Source organism: Haliotis cracherodii, unplaced genomic scaffold, assembly GCF_022045235.1.
Source record: "Haliotis cracherodii isolate W230 unplaced genomic scaffold, xgHalCrac1.p SCAF_1, whole genome shotgun sequence".
NCBI classification, from domain to species: Eukaryota; Metazoa; Mollusca; class Gastropoda; order Lepetellida; family Haliotidae; genus Haliotis; species Haliotis cracherodii.
This window is the reverse complement of record NW_027266264.1, coordinates 17,378,866-17,398,093: the sequence shown is the minus strand read 5'-3', so window position 1 is coordinate 17,398,093 and position 19,228 is coordinate 17,378,866. Positions and strand designations below refer to the sequence as shown.

Genomic DNA, 19,228 nt, shown 5'->3' with positions numbered 1-19,228 from the left:
ATTTACAATGTATTGTATGTACAGTTGTTACATGTTGTGATCATGGCCGCCCGAACTTCGCCTCCAGCAGCTCAGCCCAGGCAGTCAAGCTTCTCTCAGACCCCGCAGGCTGGGAAAGAAAAAGGACATGGGTCAGTCTCGGGAGCAGACAACACTATCCCTAGTAGGGCTGGCTATCGATACAGATCATCGAGATCGATAATCGTTAACCAAATATCTATCAATTATTGATAAATATTGGAGAAGTATGTTTAAGTAAATACATACAAGAAAACCTAGATAAATCAACATATTTCACTCCAAGGTGAATGGAAGCACATTTTTGCAGGGATTACTTTGTGGACATTTGATACATAACAAAAACAGTTACTTTCAATCTTCAGCAAATAACATTACTGACAATAACAAATCTGTTTTGGTAAATCTAAATTTTATTTCATCACAATAGTTTATTGTAAGGCATTATCGATGACACAATTTTCATATCAATAATGATTAATATTTCTTCACGTCAATAATTCTGATTATCGATGTTTTTTGCCAGCCCTAATCCTTATTACTAATCTTAAAACTCTGATACAAAATATGGGTGCCATTCCCCACCATGGCACTATGGTAGTTACAAGTCTCCTGCCCTACTGCAGTCTCTTGGAACAAAGGTGAACAGTAGGCAAACGTCTTCAATGGTTCAGCTCTGAAAAACTAATTCTAGCACAGTTCTGCCATAATGGCGGCCTATAAGACCATTATCAATCCATATGAGTCAATACACAACACTATTCCAAATCATGAATGTAACTTCAAGAGTTCTAGCCATTACCCAAACAAAGCTCACAGTCCAAACTGCACCCCCTGCCCCCGGCTGGCTACGGCACTGGTTCTGCTATAATGGCGGCCTATGAGACCGTTATCAATCCATATTAGTAAATACACAACACTATTCCAAATCATGAATGTAACTTCAAGAGTTCTAGCCATTACCCAAATAAAGCTCACAGTCCCAACTGCACCCCCTAACTTGTACACTACAAACAATGGATGGATTGATTCATTGACATAACACATTTTAAGGATTGTTGTATTTCTACAGAATTCATTTTCTTTACCTTCAAGTCTGTGATGTCAGCATCCGAATGTCCCTTGATGTCAGCCAGAGTTACCTTCCCTGACAGAGGATACCCCGAGGGTATGATGAGAGTACAGACGATGCTACCTCCCCGCCCGACCATCACTCGCAAAATATTCTCCTCTTGTATCCAGTCAATAGCATGCCTATAGATCAGAAACAGATACAAAGTAGTGGCCTCAATGACGAACACCAGGACCATGTGACTTGTAACAATGGATTATTTCAAAAAATGCATGAAGAAACAAGCTTGTAAATAAAGTGAAGTAGGTTAATAATGAGGGTAGATCAATACCATCCATATTGAGCAGCCAGTGTTGCATGCACATACCATATTTCCTCTATTTGACGCCTGGCGTGTATTAATTTTGCCCAAACCATTGACCTTTGTCAGTTAGAGCCTGATGAGTGTAAGAGGCCCGATGTCTGTTCTGTTTAATGCTGGCACAGTGCAACTCACTATCTTACAAAATCCCAAATTCTGCATTTATATTTGTTTGTTTGTCTGTTTGTTTGTTTGTTTGTTTGTTGTTTAACTCAGCAATATTCCAGCTATATGACGGTGGTCTGTAAATAATCGAGTCTGGTCCAGACAATCCAGCGATTGACAACATGAGCATCGATACACGCAATTGGGACACAATGCATGCATCAACCAAGTCAGCGAGTCTGACCACCCGATTTCGTTAGTCGCCTTTTATTAGAAGCATAGTCTCCTTTTACAGCAAGCATGGGTTGCGGAAGACCTATTCTATCCTGGATCTTCACTGGTCTCTGCATTAATAAATAGGACACATTTGCAGGGAACTGAAATGATTCATCACCAAAATATCACAGTATAAGAGCGTATGACCAGGCATCAATTGGAGGCCGGCATCTAGTAGAGGTAATACAGTATTTGATGTCAACAACCATTAGGTAAAAAGAGCTTATTCTGTGTTTGGAATCATACAGAAATGTACAACATCTAATTGGCTTACCTGAATCTGAGCTGAGACACCTCTGTCAGCAAAGGTTGGTGGGATAGCCATCGCGACTTCAGTTTTGTGACAAGTGCTGGCACATCATTATGACTGACAGCCTCCTTTAGCAGCTCCGACACATCGATTGAGTCGACATTCACCTGCAAGTTGTTCATACATTGGTATTAGTGAGTGTGTAAGTGAGTACTGTTTTATGTCGCTTTTAGCAATATTCCAGCAATATTCCAGCAATATCACGGCGGGGGACACCAGAAGTGGGCTTCACACATTGTACCCCTGTGGAATCAAACCTGTGTCTCTGGCATGACGAGCGAACACTTTAACCACTAGACTACCCCACCGTCCACATTAGTTGGTTGGTTGGTTGGTTGGTTTGTTGTTTAACGCCGAACTCAGCAATATTCCAGCTATATGACGGCGGTCTGTAAATAATCGAGTCTGGTCCAGACAATCCAAAGATTGATATCATGAGCATCGATCCAAGCAATTGGGATTGATGACATGCATCAACCAAGTCAGCGAGCCTGACCATCCCCAATAGTGTTAGTACTGGGTAACTGGACATACAGGAGCAAGTGGTTGAATACACGTTTGTATTAAATTTTTCATCTTAATATTCGTGGCGACATGGTCCTGTGCTCAGGGCACAGTGCACAAATCAGGTGAAGTTTAGCAACAGTGATCTTGGAGAGTGGTTAGACTCTTGTGAGTTTCTAGGGATTCGGTCCTGCCCACACTAAAGCATATATAGCACATGTGGCGTCTCACTTGGGCAGGTGACTTTGTTCGTAATATGCCTCTGTTCACCCGGCAGTGAATGGGTACCCGGTAGGATGAGATGGTAATGACTGTTAACCTTCTAGTGCCTTAAGGCAGCTTGGGTGGTACACTCCCAAGGGAGCTGAGAATGAAAATCGAGTGCACACTGATCCATTGACTAAGGTAAAAAGTAATATACACATACTGGCTCTTCAGTGGAGTGAATAGAGAATCGTGCATTATCAGAATCAGAACAGTTGTCGACACAGAGCTATTAGGTGTAAACTCGGCAGCCTGTTAACTATGTCTCTGCCAGGCAAATCACTGACTGAAAGCATGAGCAAGGATGAAGGCTGTTTGGGAATGATGACACAAAACCAACTAAGTTTCGAAGTTGACAACTAATGCAGGGCTGGGACGGGTAACTCAGGTACTCGGGTCGGGTGGGGCCTGAATAGGACCCGGATATCCACAGGACTACCTGCCCCCGCGGTTAGTCACATGATGTATTGTTTAATGGCAAAAACTCACTGTAGCTCAGTGGTTACGATGCACACATTCCTTTTGACTTGTAAATGTTTGAGTAAAGATAAAGCTTCAGTCAACTTCAGTGTACGCATGATCTGATTGTTTGATACATGTATCTAAATAATTTTGGCCAGGGCTGCGGTATAACAATTTGTCCCCAAATCTTGTAGTGGGTACCCGGGTAGTAACTAAGGACTCGTCCCATCCCTAAACCAATGGTCTTCATCAGGCATTGTGACGAGCATGAGGCACTTGCAACCTTTTCTGACCTGGAATCCCCATTGGGCGTCTTCATCAGGGAAAACCCTATACTGAATCTGACACCGTGGAAGAACAAGTTTAATCAATCTGTTAATGGAGAGAGATAAACATCATTTCACTTCTCAACTGTTTTTAAGATTTTAGTACATGATCTCATGTACTTTCAGCGTTTTGACTACAATCTACCTCTTACCTCAGCAGACTTAAGCACCAGGTCACCCAGATTGTTTTCCAAGTACTCGAGGGACAGCGCCAGCTGCACCCCCTCAGTCCCTGCCCGCGGGAACTCCACCCTCACACCACTCCAACTCAGGGGGGTCACCGTTAGCCCACTCATCGCCTCCATCTCACTCACCAGCCTCTCCAGGCTGCAACACACAGATGTCCCAATTCAAATGTCAAACACAAGGGCCAAAAGATGAAGTAGGCTTGTGGCATGATGATTTCTGGTGTTTGTATATATACTACTCAACATTTGTTTAGGATCACAACTTTGACTAAAGATGACTAGGTTGGTCCTAGGCAAAGGCTGAGTTGTGTATATTCAACTTGCACGGTTGAAGGATGAATCAGACAACCACAAAATATGACGCATTTGAAACAGTTATTTGTCTTCCCCAGAATAACTTAAATATGTCAATGAATTTAGCTGAAACTTCTTATACTATTGATACAATGTTTAGTAAATAACATTTCTCACTTCATCTAAAAACTGGAGTATCATGATTACTCCCTAATGTTTCTTTGTGTATTGCCAGTCAAAATATTCCAGCTATGTGACGGCAGGCTGTAGAAAAAGTAGTCTGGACCAGACAATCCAGTGATTAAAATTAGCAATATCCCATCACCTAGGCTAACCACCCAATCAGATGTGTACAGGGTGTATGTATGCATAAAATATTTTCAAAAGGCCATGTTCTACTGACTGCTTGGTAAGTTGTGCCATGTTCTACTGACTGCTTAGTAAGTTGTGCCATGTTCTACTGACTGCTTGGTAAGTTGTGCCATGTTCTACTGACTGCTTAGTAAGCTGTGTCATGTTCTACTGACTGCTTAGTAAGTTGTGCCATGTTCTACTGGCAGCTTAGTAAGCTGTGACATGTTCTACTGACTGCTTAGTAAGATGTGTTATGTTCTACTGACTGCTTGGTAAGCTGTGCCATGTTCTACTGACTGCTTGGTAAGTTGTGCCATGTTCTACTGACTGCTTAGTAAGCTGTGTCATGTTCTACTGACTGCTTAGTAAGTTATGCCATGTTCTACTGGCAGCTTAGTAAGCTGTGCTATGTTCTACTGACTGCTTAGTAAGATGTGTTATGTTCTACTGACTGCTTAGTAAGCTGTGTCATGTTCTACTGACTGCTTAGTAAGCTGTGACATGTTCTACTAGCAGCTTAGTAAGCTGTGTCATGTTCTACTGACTGCTTAGTAAGCGATGACATGCTGTACTGACTGCTTAATGAGTTGTGCCATGTTTTACTGACTGCTTAGTAAGCTGTGTCATGATCTACTGACTGCTTGGTAAGTTGTGCCATGATCTACTGACTGATTAACAAGCTGTGAGATGACACCCTTCTTCCCCTTCTGCTCTGCCGTGATCTGCTGTAGTCTGTTGGTGTTTTGTGAGACCGCCTGCTCCATTGTTTTGATGGTTGGCTGCATCAACTGCAGCTCAGAGGTCACATGATCTATTGCTTCATCACACTTCAAGATGGCCGACTCCACAGCTTCGATCTTTTTTGACTGTTAAGAATAAAAGAAAGAAGGTCAGATGCGGGAAATAGCTTCTTAGCATGTTGGCAATGAAAATAAAAGACAGAAAGACAAGAAAGCTTAAATGATGACATAATTACTTCCATTTCACAAGGAACATTTCATACTCATCAAAGACTTTGTTCTGTTTAGTTTACGTTTTGTAGAATGCACTATAAAGTAAGGAATCATATGAGTGAGTGAGTGAGTGAGTTGGGTTTAACACTAACAATATTCCAGTTATATCACTGGGTGTCAGCTTGATAGCTTGTGGGAGGAAACCCCAAAAGTGAACCAGGTCTCAGACGTTTATCACTTTGGTGAAACCCATGACAACGGGTACCTTCCTGACAAACCTAGAACCATATTCGAACCCATGATCATCGGTTTCTGACATGCCCAAGGGACGTAACTGCACAGCGAATTGTGTTGCCTGAGACAACTGAACCCCATGTGAGCCCCGGTTGATGTGATGATGATGATGGAAGTACCCCTACCAGGTTGTTGATCATTGCCGGACCAGTGCTGCCCTGCACTGTATCATCCAACTCCAGCTGTGCGGTGCTACTCTTCGTCCGCCGCTGCTGCAGTTTGTGTTTCTATCAACAGCATTACAAGTAAGTAGATGGCAAGTAAATGGAAAGAACATTGACATTGATAGAAAAATGGTTGGTTGGTTGGTATGTTGTTTAATGCCGCACTCAGCAATATTCCAGCTACATGACAGCGGTCAGTAAATAATTGAGTCTGGACCAGACAATCCAGTGATTGACATCATGAGCATCGATCCACACAATTGGGATTGATGACATGCATCAACCAAGTCAGCGAGTCTGACCACCCGATCCTGTTAGTCGCCTTTTACGACAAGCATAGTCACCTTTTACGGCAAGAATGGGTTGCTGAAGACCTATTCTACCCCGGAACTTCACGGGTCGATAGAAAAATGCGAACTTGAGATTTGTTCCTCAACCTCCAATAATTCTCCAGACATTAGATTTATTGTAACGAATTGTAAATCAACTTTGACTCCATATATAAAAGATCTGTTGTCATGCAGAACAGCCAGGTCTCTGAGGAACTGTGAGCATGTGCCATACTCCCTGTGGTGTTGGCTAGGTGAGGATATTTGTGTGAAGAGCGGAGCTAATTCTATGAATTAGGGTCTCATGATCTGCAGTATGTGTCAATGAATGAAAGCACTGACTTTAATGGTTGATTTATATTTTAGTGTTACAATATGGCAATGTGTATTTTATCATTAGTGGTATGTGAGTTAGTGATATGTGAGTTATGTCCCTTTTTGACGGAAGTGAAAAAGAGAGAGCACATGTTATGAGATGAAAAATGCAATGTGGTGAGATGTGTGGGCTTTGTGAAAACTTTTGCGTTACACATGAACTTGTCAAGTGAAAGTGTATGTTTGTGACGATGTGTTATGCTCTCATGAATCCTAACAATGTTGTTTGGTGGATTGACGACCAATCTCAGTAATAAATCCATAAAAATCCATGAAGTGTCTTGCATCCAGGGCTATACACAAAGAGCACGGAACATCATGCAGATGCGTGAAATAGGCTAAAACCACCAAATCAAGAACCGTTACACCGACAATAGCCGATTGCAATAAATTGAATCTCAAGTTCATATGCTGCACCTTCTCCTCCAGGTCTCGCTTCTTCTCCTCCAGCAGCTGTTGCTTCTGTGTCAGCAGGGAGAAGCCTACAAGAAGAGGGAGCGAGTGACACGCTGATTGATTGGGTGAGTGAGTGAGGTTTTATGCCACATTTACTGTCTTTCCCGAAACCCTTTTGATTTTACTAACCAGTGTATTGTTACATTTGACATACATGAGCTGCATGTATTATCAGCTGAGAATAATAGCCAAAGACTAACTGTCCAAGACTTATGCTTTGAACTTGTGCAGGGATGCAAAACTTTACTACCCTTAATAGTTATAACATATGTAGACACACCCTTAAAATCCTAAAATTCTATTTATGATCAGGATACCTCTCAACTTCAGCCAAACTTACTGTATTCAACGAAATAAGCGCCCTCTCTAATAAACGCCCACGGCGATATTTGCTAATATATTGGCTTGTGAACAATGCCAATTAGCACCCCTTCCGATGGATCAATGTACACACCACTTATTTACTCGTGTATAATACACACTCGTATATAAACATTTCAGGCTGTCAGCATAAACCACAAAATTTATCTTTCAACCGTTTTTCCCCCACCAAAATAATATTCTAATAAGAGCCCCCTATTTCTAATTTTGAGAGCGCCCTAGGCGCTTATTACGTCGAATACGGTAATAGTTATAACATATGTGGACACGCCCTTAAAATCCTGAAATTCTACTAATGATCAGGATACCCCTCAACTTCAGCCAAACTGATAGGCTTTTGTGTTAGTGCCAACTGGGGTCCCTGTACCTACAGCAGCAATCATAGATGCCACTGGGATACACTCCTATGACATGAACAGCGACATGATGCATCATGGAGTAAAGTCTTGTAGACAATATGCCCATGAGAAAATATGACAGAAAACTATGATGCATATGGTGTCATTCACCTTCCTCGGCAGACTCGCACAGAGACTGAATGGCTGTCTTGACATCCTTTATTTCACTCTTGACATCCTGCAACTCTGATGAAGCTTCCTCTAACTCAGCATCTGTAATGGCCAACATAACCATGGTAACATCATCAAAGGGGCTTAACCCTGCAGCATCAAGGGCAAAATGATCCGCTGCGGAGAATTTCCCACTTTTGATTGCTTGAAACTGTGATTTTTTTATTGCAGCATCATCAGTTCAATTAGCCTGATTAGCAGATTTTAAAAATTGTCTCATGCCACATATAGACTTGTGGACTTGCTATCAATTTGGCGACTAAACTTTACATCAATGTATATATGAGCCAGCAACAAACTGAATTTGGTTAAGGGGTAATCCTACCTTCTAAGTTCTAGTGCTGCATTATGTAACCTGTATCCTACGAAATATTGACCTATGCTTCCCCATCTTCCTGAGGCAACGGCGTTAACTGACTATAAAAGTCCAGTTTCCACCCATGCCGAACCAGGCTGGAATTATGGAGTTACATTTTGGCTGGTCTAACGAGTCTATGCATAGTCCAATCAAAATTGCATAACGAAGTAAACTCTCGGTTTGTAAACAGCATGGATTTCTATGTGCATATTTTGGTTGACTGCAGGATTTGCAAAACATATGTACTGCCAACTGGGTGTTGACAGATATTTTGCACAACTTTTCATGTTTTTAATCAAGGCGCTCAAGTTTTTTATGCACTTTGCGGGTAAGACAATATAGATCTTGATTATTGAACAGATTGTCTTGTTTAGGCGTCGCCATTTTGTTTGAAGCAAATGCAAGGGATATGAGAGATGGAATCTGATTGGTCAAGAGGACGGACATAGAAAGGACATAACTCGTAACTGGTGGCGCTCCAATCATGCCTGGAAAATCCAGCATAGTTCGGCAAGGGTGGAAACTGGACTTTTATAGTCAGTTAACACCCTTGCCTCGGGAAGATGATACTGCCCATATGTTTTGACAAAACCGGAACTGACAAAAATACAAACTTGGTGAAAACATATCTGCATTGTTCAAGTTTTAATTTAGAAACCAACAGGGAGGCAAATGGACAGACAGTATGGGGTCACTCTACTGACTTACAAGCATTTGAGTTGATAGCACCCATATACATGACATATCAAGAGTGAAATCTATAAAAATGATGACTTCTATCGATCTTTGGAATCAGACTATAGAACACAGGTGTGATAAAACACATGAAGTTACCAGCTTGCTCTGTAGTCAACCACTTGCTGGGATCCATGTATAGACTCTTAAGGAACTGCTTCTTGGCGTTCACAAAGAAATAATTTGTCTTCACAAACATCTTGCGCTGACAGAAAAAGAAAGAGAATCATGTTAAACCCAGTGACGAAGATGGCATGAAATAACAGCTTGACAAGGTTTATGATAGGTAGGAACATGATGAAATAGGAGATGTGATTTGTGCCGATGACCAAGATGATTTCGTCTGTTTACTTGGTTTCATTGTCATGTCAGTGGACATGATAAAGTACTGTTGTGATGACACATTCCCTCACGTTCACTTCATCTTGTCCATACACATCGTCAGCCTTGTTACACATATTAATCTAAGGCTTAAAAAAATGAAAGAATTGATTCTCAGGCAATGACTTTTGAAAATATAGTGTAGGCGGGCAGTGTTTTTTCCTTTTTTTCCTTTTTCAAACTAGTATGTAACCAAATAAACAGTTGTGTACCATCAACCTGAGAAAAGAGCCACCCTACATAAACAAGCATACAAACTCCTGTTGCTACCATGACTTTAACACAAGATGTTGCAGTAAAGCAGTGCCCATGTAAAGGGAAGTAACAGCATGCTTTATTGGATCGCATTGTTTTTATAAAGTAATAGGATTTTTAAATTGTTTTTGAAAATGGAAATAAAAACGAAACATGTGGCAGATATTTTTGAATATGCAAGTAAGTGCATTTACATGCCCTGTACCTAAAAATATCCATAAGAACATATGATATGCATAGATTTCTTCAAAGACAACACTCTTATAATATTGATTTAACAGTATTGGGGTCACTGGTCATTGTCGCATTTGAGCAGATACTACTAACTGGATAAGTGCAGTATATAAATGTATAATATATTTGTAATTAAGAAGCCATATAAAAAAATTTATGTTAATGTTTCACTGAATATAACATAATACATCAACTGCTGACTTGTTATTGTATTCGTGAATTAATATACATATTCATTACCCTATATTCGTGATACGAATCGTATTCACCTCATAGTGTATTCGCTCTAATAAGCGCCCATGGCGATATTTGCTAATATACTGGCTAGTGAACAATCCCAATTAGCACCCCTTCCGATTGATCAATGTACACAAGACTTATTTATTCGTGTATAATACGCACTCGTGTGTAATAAGCACCCTCAATTATGGGCAATTAAATTCTGGAAAAATATATCTGTCGTATATAAACATTTCAGGCTGTCAGCATAAACCACGAAATTTATCTTTCAACTCTGTTTTTTCATCAAAGTAATATTCTAATAAGAGCTCCCTATTTCTAATTTTGAGAGCGCCCTGGGCGCTTATTACGTCGAATACGGTAACAATACACACCTGCTGCACCAGCTCCATCTGTGCATACAGGCCAGGATCAAACTTGTCCTTCATCTTCATTATTTCCAAAACCTCAGACTCCATCTTATCTTGATCAATATCTGACGTAAACATGAAAATAATGAATAATACAGTAAACTACATTCATAACAAACACGCTAATAACAAACGACGGATATAACGAACTAAAATTAGTGGTCCCTTTGAGTTCATTATAACCACAGTTTAATGTACTTGTCGACTGCTATCAAGACTATAGCTCTCCATTGATCAACAACAGGATTTCTGTGACCACCTTTTGACGATCAGATCCTTGTCTAGCTAATCATGCAGATAGTTGTTATTCAACAGCATTAGAAATTGGCACTAGTCCTGTACTCCTTGCCAACATGCCCAATAGTTAAAGTATCAAAAGAACTAGTAGAAATTTGATTTTTAAAAAAGTTTTGCTCCTAATGCAATTACTGCTGTTTTTGGACAGAAAGTGAGTGAGTGAGTGAGTGAGTGTGAGTGAGCATGGTTTTATACCTCTTTTAGCAATATTCCAGCAATATCACAGCGGGGAACACCAGAAATGGGCTTCACACATAGTACCCATGTCGGGAATCGAACCCGGGTCTTCGGATTGACGATCAAACTTGGACAGAAAGACAAACTTGTGAGAGGTCCAGCTGCTATAGAAAAGTTGTTCCAACCAGTAACTGTCAGCACCCTCAGACAGTCGGCATGTGACCTAGAAACGATGATGTCACATATGAGCACATTACTGCTTCAAACACAACATCTGAACTTTCTGGGGAGGTAGTGCAGTGAAGGGACGGCACATACTGGTAACCTAGTGGGATTCAGTTGTGGTAACCTGCTGTGCATACCAGAAGTTCTAGGGGGTCGTCGCTGGTGAGATCTCAGAGGTGGACAAACCAACTTCTCACTGGCCACAAGGGCTCGACCAAAATCAGGATCATGTTCCGAGTGACCTGGATCTTTTGAAGAACCCTGGGACGGAGAACCAGAGGCGGAAAAGCGTACCCATTTAATCCTTCCCCGGGACGCTGAGGGCGTCTACTTCCACTACCAACTGATCCGGAATTGGGGAGACGTAAGTTTTCAGTTGGCAGTTCTGGGATGTGGCATACAGATCAATGTTGGTGGGAGTCGATGTTTTGGGCAGATCGTGGTCACAGGTCTGGGTGGAGCTGTCACTCGGTTGGAGCCAACTTGTCTGGTCTGGACAGAGCGTACACTTGATTGTTCTTGCAACCTGGTATGTGCTGAACGATGAAGTAAAGGTCCCGACTGTTCACCAGGTCGAAAAAGCGGAAGGTCCGGTTTAGCAGGGATGGAGAGTGGAGAGTTCCCACGGTGATTTAATCCGTGGATATGGTCAACTGGGCGTGACATAGATTGCTCTGCCAGTGTGTGACGGACAGTATAAGAGCTTCCAGCTCGAGGTTGTTGCCAACAGCCCTGAGACCGTCTGAGTCTCCAGGTGAGCTCGCCAGCTCCCTCCCCTGTTTGGATGTGTCAACGAACAGGTGGAGTGTGGGATGTTGCACGGTCAAGGAGATGAAGCCAAAGTCATTTGATTCCAGGGGGCGAGATATCACTGGTTAGTGGGCAGTTATCCCCTGGAAGTCAGGTCTTGAGCCGAGGTTAGGAGGCCTAAGAGCACCTGCCATTGGCAAAAGATTGGGGCTGATGCAAACGTTAAAAGAGGGACCAGACCATGGCTGTCACAGGATGGATTTCTTAAATTCGGAATCCCATTCTGTAAGTCTTAAGAATCCAAGTATCAGGTCCTAGTGATTTCCGCCAGTGCGGCATACAAGTGGCTCCTCATATGGTTGATCTGTCAGAGCTGGGACACTCAAGTCCGCAAGTGGTCGATCCGTTTGGGATGAGACCCCAACAGATGCTGGTCTACAGGTCTTGAGGAGGGAGAGGTTTGGGTGAACGGCGTATCTCTGACCCAACAAAGGCGGGTATCTGGCATGTGAATGGTGGTAGGTTTGGAAGACCCCGTCATGCGATGCAGGTCATCATCCAATAAATGGGCTCTGATCAAAGAGTGAACAGGAAGATCACCCCTTCGAAAACGAGGAGCCTTGAATGATGGCGTGAGAGAGAGCTTGGCAGAGTCCTCGTCTAAGGCCAAAGTGAGGACGGTCAACATGGGGTGGAAGAGACGTCGGGATAGACCATATCAAACATTTCTTGTCAACGGCGCAGCAGAGGAAAAGCGATCAGCCAACCACTCAGCAACTTGGTTCAATCCCAGGTGAGTGTCAATATTTGCAGAAGGAGAACCATAGTTGGGTTGCAAGGATCCCTCTGAAGTTTCCGAGCGGTAGTCACGATCCCGATAATGTATGGGTGAGTGACTATGGGAGCAAGAGATGATCAAGGCCGATGATGGACGCAACAGTGGCACCGAAAAGGTAATTGTCTATAGTGCCATATAAAACAAGAGGAGTGATGTAGGCTGAGGAGGCAAACCAGTGGCGCCAAGGTCTGTTAAAACAAAGACTGCATCCAAGCCTACATCCAGGGTTAGAAATTGGCACTAGTCCTATAGTCCTTGCCAAATTGCCCAATAGTGAAGGTTCCCTAAGGACTAGTAGTAATTTACTCTTTTAAAGGGTTTTGCTTTATATGTTGTTGTAGCAAGCCTGTGATAGGGGATCACCAGTGATGGGGATGAGGTCGTCTGTAAGGGTGACAGCAAGGGTGATGTAGGGGACTGCAACGAGGTGTCGATCTCTGGAGCCTCTGTTGTGTCAGACATCCCGTGTTGCTGATGGGCACATTGAATCTGATGTTTCCTGACTACTTTGAGGTAGAGGGTGAAGGCAGACAGTGACAAGGGACTGCAATAGCGTCCCTGTGATGTAAATGTTCAGGGTCCCGTACAGTCTAGGCAGAGTGTGGGGATCCTGGACAGATTTCTTCCTGAGGGAAAGGGTACAACGAGGCATAAATTCTTTAATTTAAGCCAAGTCATATTGATGTGGAAAACACACAAGGGAGGTATACTGTAACTCAAAAACGGAAAAGTTTATAAGAGAAAACAATTACGTAAAGGTAGTGAAGAAGCAAAGCTTTAAAACACAGAAAACATTAGGTAAAACAGAATAATGGATTACCCAAGCCAAATAAAAGAATTCAGTACGCAAGACAAGAAATCGTCGCCACTTTGCAAATTCAAAATGGTGGATGGAACAGCAATATTCCCGCAATATAACCGTGACTAGAGACACAAGCAAGCGGGAAAACTTTATAATATAAGTACAGGAATAACATAAAAGGTACAAACCATACACACAGTATAATATATGAGCAACAATGGTGTAAGAAACAAGCAAAGGATGCTAGAAACAATAGAGCTTTATTCAACCAAATACACGTCCGTCCGTGTAGACTGACAAAACCATTATGTGCTCTTAGGTGATGTCATCTCCTCCAAGTCACATGCCTACTGTGTGAGGGTTCTGCCAGTTACTGATTGGAGCAACTTTTCTATAGAAGCTGGATCTCACAGTTTGTTTTCTGTCAATAAACAGCAGTAAATGCATTAAGGAGTAATGCAGGATAAGTTAAAAAATTGTGCTGATTATAGTTACTGCTTAAATACATCAAGTAAAGACCCAGTGAATTAGCAAGACGTCAGGCAACTAGAAGGATCCACTGCACTCTAGAGTGAGTGAGTGAGTTGGCTTTAATGCCGCTTTGAACAGTATTCCAGTTATATCACGGCATGTCAGCTTAATGAGGTAGGAAAGCCCGAAGTGATGCAGGTCTCAGACGTTTACCACTTCGGTGAAACCCACGAGCATGGGTATGGTGCTGACAAACCTAGAAACATAATTGGGGCGAACCGGGATTTGAACCCACAATCATAGGTTTCTGGCGTGCCCAAGTGACGCAACTCTGCACAGTGAATCGCGGCGCCTTAGACGACTGGGCCACCCGTGCCCCCTAACGCCGCTTGGAACAGTATTCCAGTTATGATGGTTATAACACGGCGTGTCAGCTTAAAGGGCAAGTTCACACGGAAATGAACCTTTTTTTCTTGTACTTTTTCCATATTAAAAGTGTTAACATAGAAGTGTCATAGACAAAAATATAAAAACATCATATTTAATTAACATATTTTTTGCACTAAAACGATTTATATTTTTCACATTTTCCAAGTGTTCTATTTCCATAACAAAAACACCATGGCTTATGTCCCTTGCAATATGATGTCATTGGTGCCAATTGATAAACATTATGACGTCATCATGCTTTGTTAGAGCCGCTTCACGTGGTGTAGGTACAGTTTTGTGATTCTAGCATCTCAGATGCCAGCCAGAATTGTGTTATGCTGAGTCACCACTGCGCCGGAGTGTGTCGTAGACCATGTTGTTTTACCGCAAACTGGTCCTTGATATCTTTTGCGTTGAGAATAGACAGGGACCCAGTTGAATTGGCACCAATTACGTCATAATCTAAGGGGGATAACTCAGGCCTATTTCGCTCGTAAAACGAAGGCCTCATAACGGCATATCACTTTCACACTATTGTGAGCTTCCTACTTTCACTGTGAAAAAAAATGAGTGTATATTTTCAAACACAGATACTAACTAATTCTAAAATTGCGTTTTGTTTAGAAAAAGAAAGAAAGTGATTTTTGCGTGTACACTTCCCCTTTAATAAAGGAGGAAAGCCTGAAGTGATGCAGGTCTCAGATGTTTACCACTTCGGTGAAACAGACACAAGTGTTGGTACACAGTTTTATTGTAAATATGTTTTCATCTATTTGAGGTCCTTTAATTTCTGTGATATTATTCTAAGTTGTTAGTAATGTGGTTTCTTAGTTTAATATCTAGTGTGGGCTTCTGGATTAGTTTACTTACATTACTTATATAGTAAAGGGTGGGGTTAGTCCATGTTTGTGTCATTGTTACTTCTTTAGAAGCCTTGGTTTCATTGGCTTGTTCAAACTGTGCACTTTTCTTCCATCTTGCACTTGACACAACACCACTTTGGAAGTCAGCTAACATTTTGGACAGTGACAAAACTTTGAATAAACAATTTGATCATTAAGGTTAGTAACATATAGAATTGCTAGCTAATATCTATTTGTATAATAATATGACTGATGTTTTCTAAGTTATGTGTAATGTTATTTCAGTATCTCTAAATTGCCTATCTCTGGAATGCTGATTGTGTTGCAATATTGCCAAGTTACTAATAAAAAAAGGCTAAGTAAACATTTTAAATGCTTCTTATCATTCTTCTGTATTTCTGTGTGTGAATGTTTATTGAGTGTATGCGTAGATTTTAATAATTGTGTAAATACAGGATCTGTAAGCAATGTCAAACATTGTATGATAGTGTGTAGTTAGTAAGGATTCAATGACATTTTCTGTAATACTTCAATTGTATTATAAACTTATATATTTATTCATTGTATACATAGGAGTGTGCTGATAGCTGCATAGGCGGCTGCTTTGAGTGTGTCACCCACAGGTTACGGGTAATTTACATGTTTGTCATGTCTCTAGGTATGTATTGGAAATAGTGTATCATACCAAATGTATGATCAATTACTGTCATTATAATAATAGTTACAAGAAAGTGGTAATTGTATTTGTAATATTCAATGTTATTTACAACTATGGACCATGTTTATGGTGTACCGTATAAGTAATGTCGGGATCGAACTATCGCCCTTGCTGGATTGTTTGTTTACTTTAGCCTATTAAATTAGGGTCACGATAATGATTTCATATATCATTGATTATTAAGTACATGTTCATGTACGGAACATAGATGTATGTTTAAATGAAATCAATGGTCACTTTGTATTGTATGGATATATACATGATATATGTGTTGTGTACTAGTGTTCTTATAATGTTATTGTTTTGTACATTACAGGGTGTCAATATCTCTTCTACTGGTAATAAAGATCATCACACCTGTAGCCTGCTTTGGACATTTTGCTTCCCACCACAAACCTGTTTACAATATCACTAGCTCTCAGAGTTAGAAATTAGCACTAGATCTACCTGGTCCTATAGCCAAACTACTCAACAGTTAAAGGGGCACTGATCTAACGCCATTCCCCGGACTGGTTGTTGCCTTTGTTATTGTTTTTTCCCCCGTGAGTACCCGGATGATACGCAACGCAACTGAGCGTGACCAGAGACTGGGCTACCGTCTGCAAGGACAGCTAAATAAACTTGGAGGCTGGAGGCAATATTTGTTTTACGCATTTTTGCATTAACACTGATTGGTTAACTGTGATCTATAAAGATTCGACAAAGGGCGCATGTCAATTAATTTCTTCAGCCTAAAGAAACAGACAAAAAGAACGGTGGAGCTCATCGGAAGTCGTCATTTGGAAATACCCCAGATTTTTAATACTAAAAAAAGTATCCATGCAGTGAAAGCATTTTCTGATTTCGGATTGCGTCGATAATACGATTACTACTCCCTTGTTGTCATCCACGTTTTCTCGTATAACCCTACACTTGTGTATTTGTCGTCATTCACTTGATGCTCAGTTAATGAATTTATTACAGGTACAATTAGTGGTAGCACCACTTCGATTACCTGACAAAGGTTCTCATTTGGCATTTATTGTGTCTGGGGTAATTATTCAATCTAAATCCAGGTTTGAAGTGAGGTGAAATGTGCGTTATGTAATACGCACGTGGCAGCCCAGCAAGAGATGAATAATCAGTTGATTTACTTTTTTAGGTAAATCAACGGATCGTTCCTAGTCATCAAAGGATTAACAGAAAATACGTTGATTGATTAATCACTGTTATCTTGCACAGTTGATATGTCAAAAGTGAGTGTTTACATGTCTAGGTTTACTAAAACAAAGGGAATACACTCATGTCATGGCGTGAAGTGCCGATGTAAAAACAACATACTTTGTTCAAAGGGTTAACTGATAATACGTTGATTGGTTGCTCATTGTTATCAAACTCAATGGATTTTTTAGGAACCGTGGACGTAATGAAAATAGTTGTCACGTGGCCTTTCTCAGCCGACCCTTGAGACTTGACACCTATGTGAAACACCTGAAACAATCCAAGTGATCAGTTGAGAAACGAACACTGGTTATAATATCCCGAAACGATATATATCTTTTAGAATATTTGATAGTTACAGAGACACGTGACATCGAATAAGTTATTTTGTATAGCTGCAGACGAGTGGGATATTATTCCTTTGTGTGGATATTCACGGATACATTCCTCGAACAAGGAAGCTGCCTATTTATACACATAAATTTGGTAAGTTGTAATTATGGTATTTGCACTTTGTTTTCCTTCATTTGAACCGATTCGTTCTTGTTTCTCTACGTCTTGGTTGGGAAATTCTTCAATGCGCGATAGACGTTGTTTTCACAGGTCATTTCCTTTGTAAGCGTGTATAGATTACCGTCAATTTGTAAAATGTGATTCTCTCAGGCAATTTATAAAATGTGTAAATATTTCAGTCATTTTGACTAAAAAATCTGTCCAGATTGATTAAGACGATCAAAAGGGCCTACAAACATCACAACAGATTATTATGTAGGATTAGAAGCCAAACAACATAGAAATGTACTTTTCAACGTAACATTTTCAGTCTCTTGGTGATGACATTAAACATCAAAATGTTTGGAATTCGATATCATAATAATACAGATGGAAATGTGTTTCAGTCACTTTGTAAAATAACTGAATATTTAGACGTTTAATAAATATGTTACACATTTTGACAGTAAAAAAATATACACACTATAAAAAAAGCAATGCTCAGGTGAAATATTTACTTTGTGTTGCAAGTCAAAATAGTGTAAACGAAAATCGCAAAATTACCAAGCAAGTGACTTATCAAATCTTCGTCACCATTACCGATGCTACCCACAAAGATACCTACATTTCCTTATTATCTCGAAAACAGTATTTCATTTTGTTGATCAATGTGACCATACGCTCTTATTACTACCGGTATCCATAAAAGTGACTAATGCGCTTACGAATGGCGCAACAGAGGTCGCGAGCTAGTCTAGATTTCTGCTCTACATCCGGGTACTCACTGGGAAAAAACAATAACAAAGGCAACAACCAGTCCCGGGGAATTGCGTTAGATCAGTGCCCCTTTAAAGTATCACTAGTAGAAATTTGCTATTATTTAGGGTTTTGCTATGTAGTATCATTATAAGGATAGTGGACGAAAACTGTTAGTTTCTATCGCTGAGCTCCGAGTAAGCTAGCATACTGGCAGCTGTCAACATGTTGAGAGGGATATTGATCAAATCGACAAAAGCTGTGGATCAATATTAACATGGAACCCTAACTCTAAGTCAGAATTATATGACGTTATACCATTTGGTAGATAATAGTGACAATGGCAATGACAACTGATTAACATTAGCAAGTTATTTCAGTTACAGTTACAATAAGGCCTGATATAACGTTCTCACCACAGAATGCAGAGATTTTGAAGTTTGGATATGGCGCTCTTTCGAATCACTTCCGGTGTACCTACAGTCTATTGTCGATAACAATTGTTAAATACAAGATTAGAAATAAAACAAAATATGTTCGTA

The 19,228-nt window shown here is 40.7% G+C and overlaps 1 protein-coding gene across 1 annotated transcript; it reads right to left on the bottom strand.

Annotated features, from left to right (window-relative positions):
• Positions 1-3: 3 nt before the first annotated feature.
• On the bottom strand, positions 4-19,143 carry LOC139461119 (uncharacterized). Its single transcript, XM_071242666.1, has 11 exons — positions 19,103-19,143; positions 10,633-10,733; positions 9,248-9,353; positions 7,996-8,097; positions 7,067-7,131; positions 5,907-6,008; positions 5,204-5,400; positions 3,851-4,025; positions 2,107-2,249; positions 1,107-1,272; positions 4-109 (listed from the first exon to the last, which is right to left on the bottom strand). The coding sequence occupies exons 2-11, from the start codon at positions 10,714-10,716 to the stop codon at positions 41-43; spliced, it is 1,209 nt and encodes a 402-aa protein (XP_071098767.1). The 5' UTR covers positions 10,717-10,733; positions 19,103-19,143; the 3' UTR covers positions 4-40.
• Positions 19,144-19,228: the final 85 nt, after the last annotated feature.

Bases quoted from the DNA above. Each gene is read 5' to 3' on its own strand.
- LOC139461119 (XM_071242666.1), bottom strand. From the start codon at position 10,716: ATGGAGTCTGAGGTTTTGGAAATAATGAAGATGAAGGACAAGTTTGAT. The intron at 4,026-5,203 runs GTCAGTAGATCA...TGTGTGTTGCAG, and splicing joins ATCTCACAGCTTGTTAATCA to CCTGGAGAGGCTGGTGAGTG. The intron at 2,250-3,850 runs GTAAGAGGTAGA...AACAACTTGCAG, and splicing joins TGGTGCTTAAGTCTGCTGAG to GTGAATGTCGACTCAATCGA.